Source organism: Capsicum annuum, unplaced genomic scaffold (assembly GCF_002878395.1).
Source record: "Capsicum annuum cultivar UCD-10X-F1 unplaced genomic scaffold, UCD10Xv1.1 ctg36982, whole genome shotgun sequence".
Lineage (NCBI taxonomy): Eukaryota > Viridiplantae > Streptophyta > Magnoliopsida > Solanales > Solanaceae > Capsicum > Capsicum annuum.
The window spans coordinates 1-1,604 of record NW_025844003.1 but is presented as its reverse complement, the minus strand read 5'-3'; the positions used below and the strand labels follow the sequence as shown (position 1 = coordinate 1,604).

The 1,604-nt window shown below is 40.5% G+C and overlaps 2 protein-coding genes across 2 annotated transcripts; both read right to left on the bottom strand.

Annotated features, from left to right (window-relative positions):
- Positions 1 to 101: 101 nt before the first annotated feature.
- Positions 102 to 980, bottom strand: LOC124891538 (uncharacterized protein K02A2.6-like; the record flags this gene model as incomplete). Its single annotated transcript, XM_047403260.1, has 2 exons — positions 318 to 980; positions 102 to 218 (listed from the first exon to the last, which is right to left on the bottom strand). Coding segments are annotated over exons 1-2 (780 nt in total), but the record flags the coding sequence as incomplete, so codon positions are not given.
- A 166-nt stretch (positions 981 to 1,146) lies between these two features.
- On the bottom strand, positions 1,147 to 1,596 carry LOC124891537. The gene has a single exon (XM_047403259.1). The coding sequence runs from the start codon at positions 1,594 to 1,596 to the stop codon at positions 1,147 to 1,149; it is 450 nt and encodes a 149-aa protein (XP_047259215.1).
- Between the last annotated feature and the right edge of the window lie 8 nt (positions 1,597 to 1,604).

Sequence of the window (1,604 nt, the reverse complement as noted above, 5' to 3'; positions counted from 1 at the left end):
TTGGAGAAAAATGCAAAAGTACAAAGAAATAACTACTATTCCTAATGCCTTCAAATGTATTACTTCTTGATAGCGTCTGAATTGATCGGCTTCGTGCTTACTGTGCCGTCCATTTCTGCAAGTATCACTTCTCCTCCTGAGAGTACTCGGTGAACTATGTAAGGACCTTGCCAGTTTGGTACAAATTTCCCTTTGGCTTCATCTTGGTGAGGTAATATCTTCTTCAATACCAACTGTTCTGGTGTGAATCGTCAAGGCTTAACCTTCTTGTTGAATGCCTTAATTATTCTATTTTGATAGAGTTGACCATGACAGACTGCGCCTAATCTTTTTTCATCAATAAGCATCAACTGCTCGATCCAGCTACGAATCCATTCGGTGTCATCTAGACCAACCTCATGGATCATTCTTAATGAAGGTATCTCCACTTCTGCAGGTATCACTGCTTCCGACCCATAAACCAACATGTAGGGAGTTGCCCCAGTAGAAGTTCTGATTGTGGTACGATATCTAAGTAAAGAATATGACAACTTCTCATGCCATTCTCTATTACTGTCCACTATATTCCTCAAAATCCTCTTGATATTCTTGTTTGCAGCTTCAACTACTTCATTCATTTGTGGTCGATACGCCGTGGAATTTTGATGATAGATCTTAAACTTTTCGCAAATCTCTCTCATCAGGTCACTATTAAGATTGGATCCATTATCTGTTATGATTGATTCTGGAATTCCAAACCGGCAGACTAAGTTGTTACGAATAAAATCTGCTACCACCTTCTTGGTTACTGCCTTATATTTCGAGGCCTCAACCCACTTTGTGAAGCAATCGATAGCAAACAAGATAAAATGGTGTCCATTGGACGCAGGAGGCTCTATGGGCCCAATAAAATCGATTCCCCAAGTAACAAACGGCCAAGGAGAACCCATCACATTGAGTTCATTTGGCGAACTCGTATAAAGTCTCCATGAACTTGACATTGGTGACACTTCTACATTAATCGAATGTTATCCCTCTCCATGGTCATCCAAAAGTATCCAGCTCTCAAAATGTTCTTCGCGAGCATGAAATCGTTCATGTGGGGTCCACAAATTCCTTCATGTATCTCCTCTAACAATCTTGTGGCATCGACGCATCGTAGCAATCCTAGGTCTGGATTCCTCCTATATAGGATTTCCCCGTTGAGAAAAAATGATTGGCCATTCTTCTTAAAGTCCTCTTCTTTTTGTCAGTAGCATCTTCTGGATATCTTCCTGCTCCGAGTAACCTCTTAATGTCGTAGTACCACAACTTTCCATCTAGCTCTTCATCTATATGGAAACAGTAGGCTTGTTGGTTGTGCATCTCCACTTTGATGGGATCGATGTAATTCTTATCTGGATACTGAATCATTGAAGATAGTGTCGCCAAGGCATTGGCGAACTCATTTTGAATTCGAGGGACATACTTGAATTCGATCTTCATAAACCTTTTGCTCAATTCCTTAACACATTGCACATAAGGAAGGATTTTGACATTCTTGGTGGTCCATTCTCTTTGCACCTGATGGATCAACAAATCTGAATCTCCTATCACCAATAGCTCTTTAATGTCCATGTCTACTG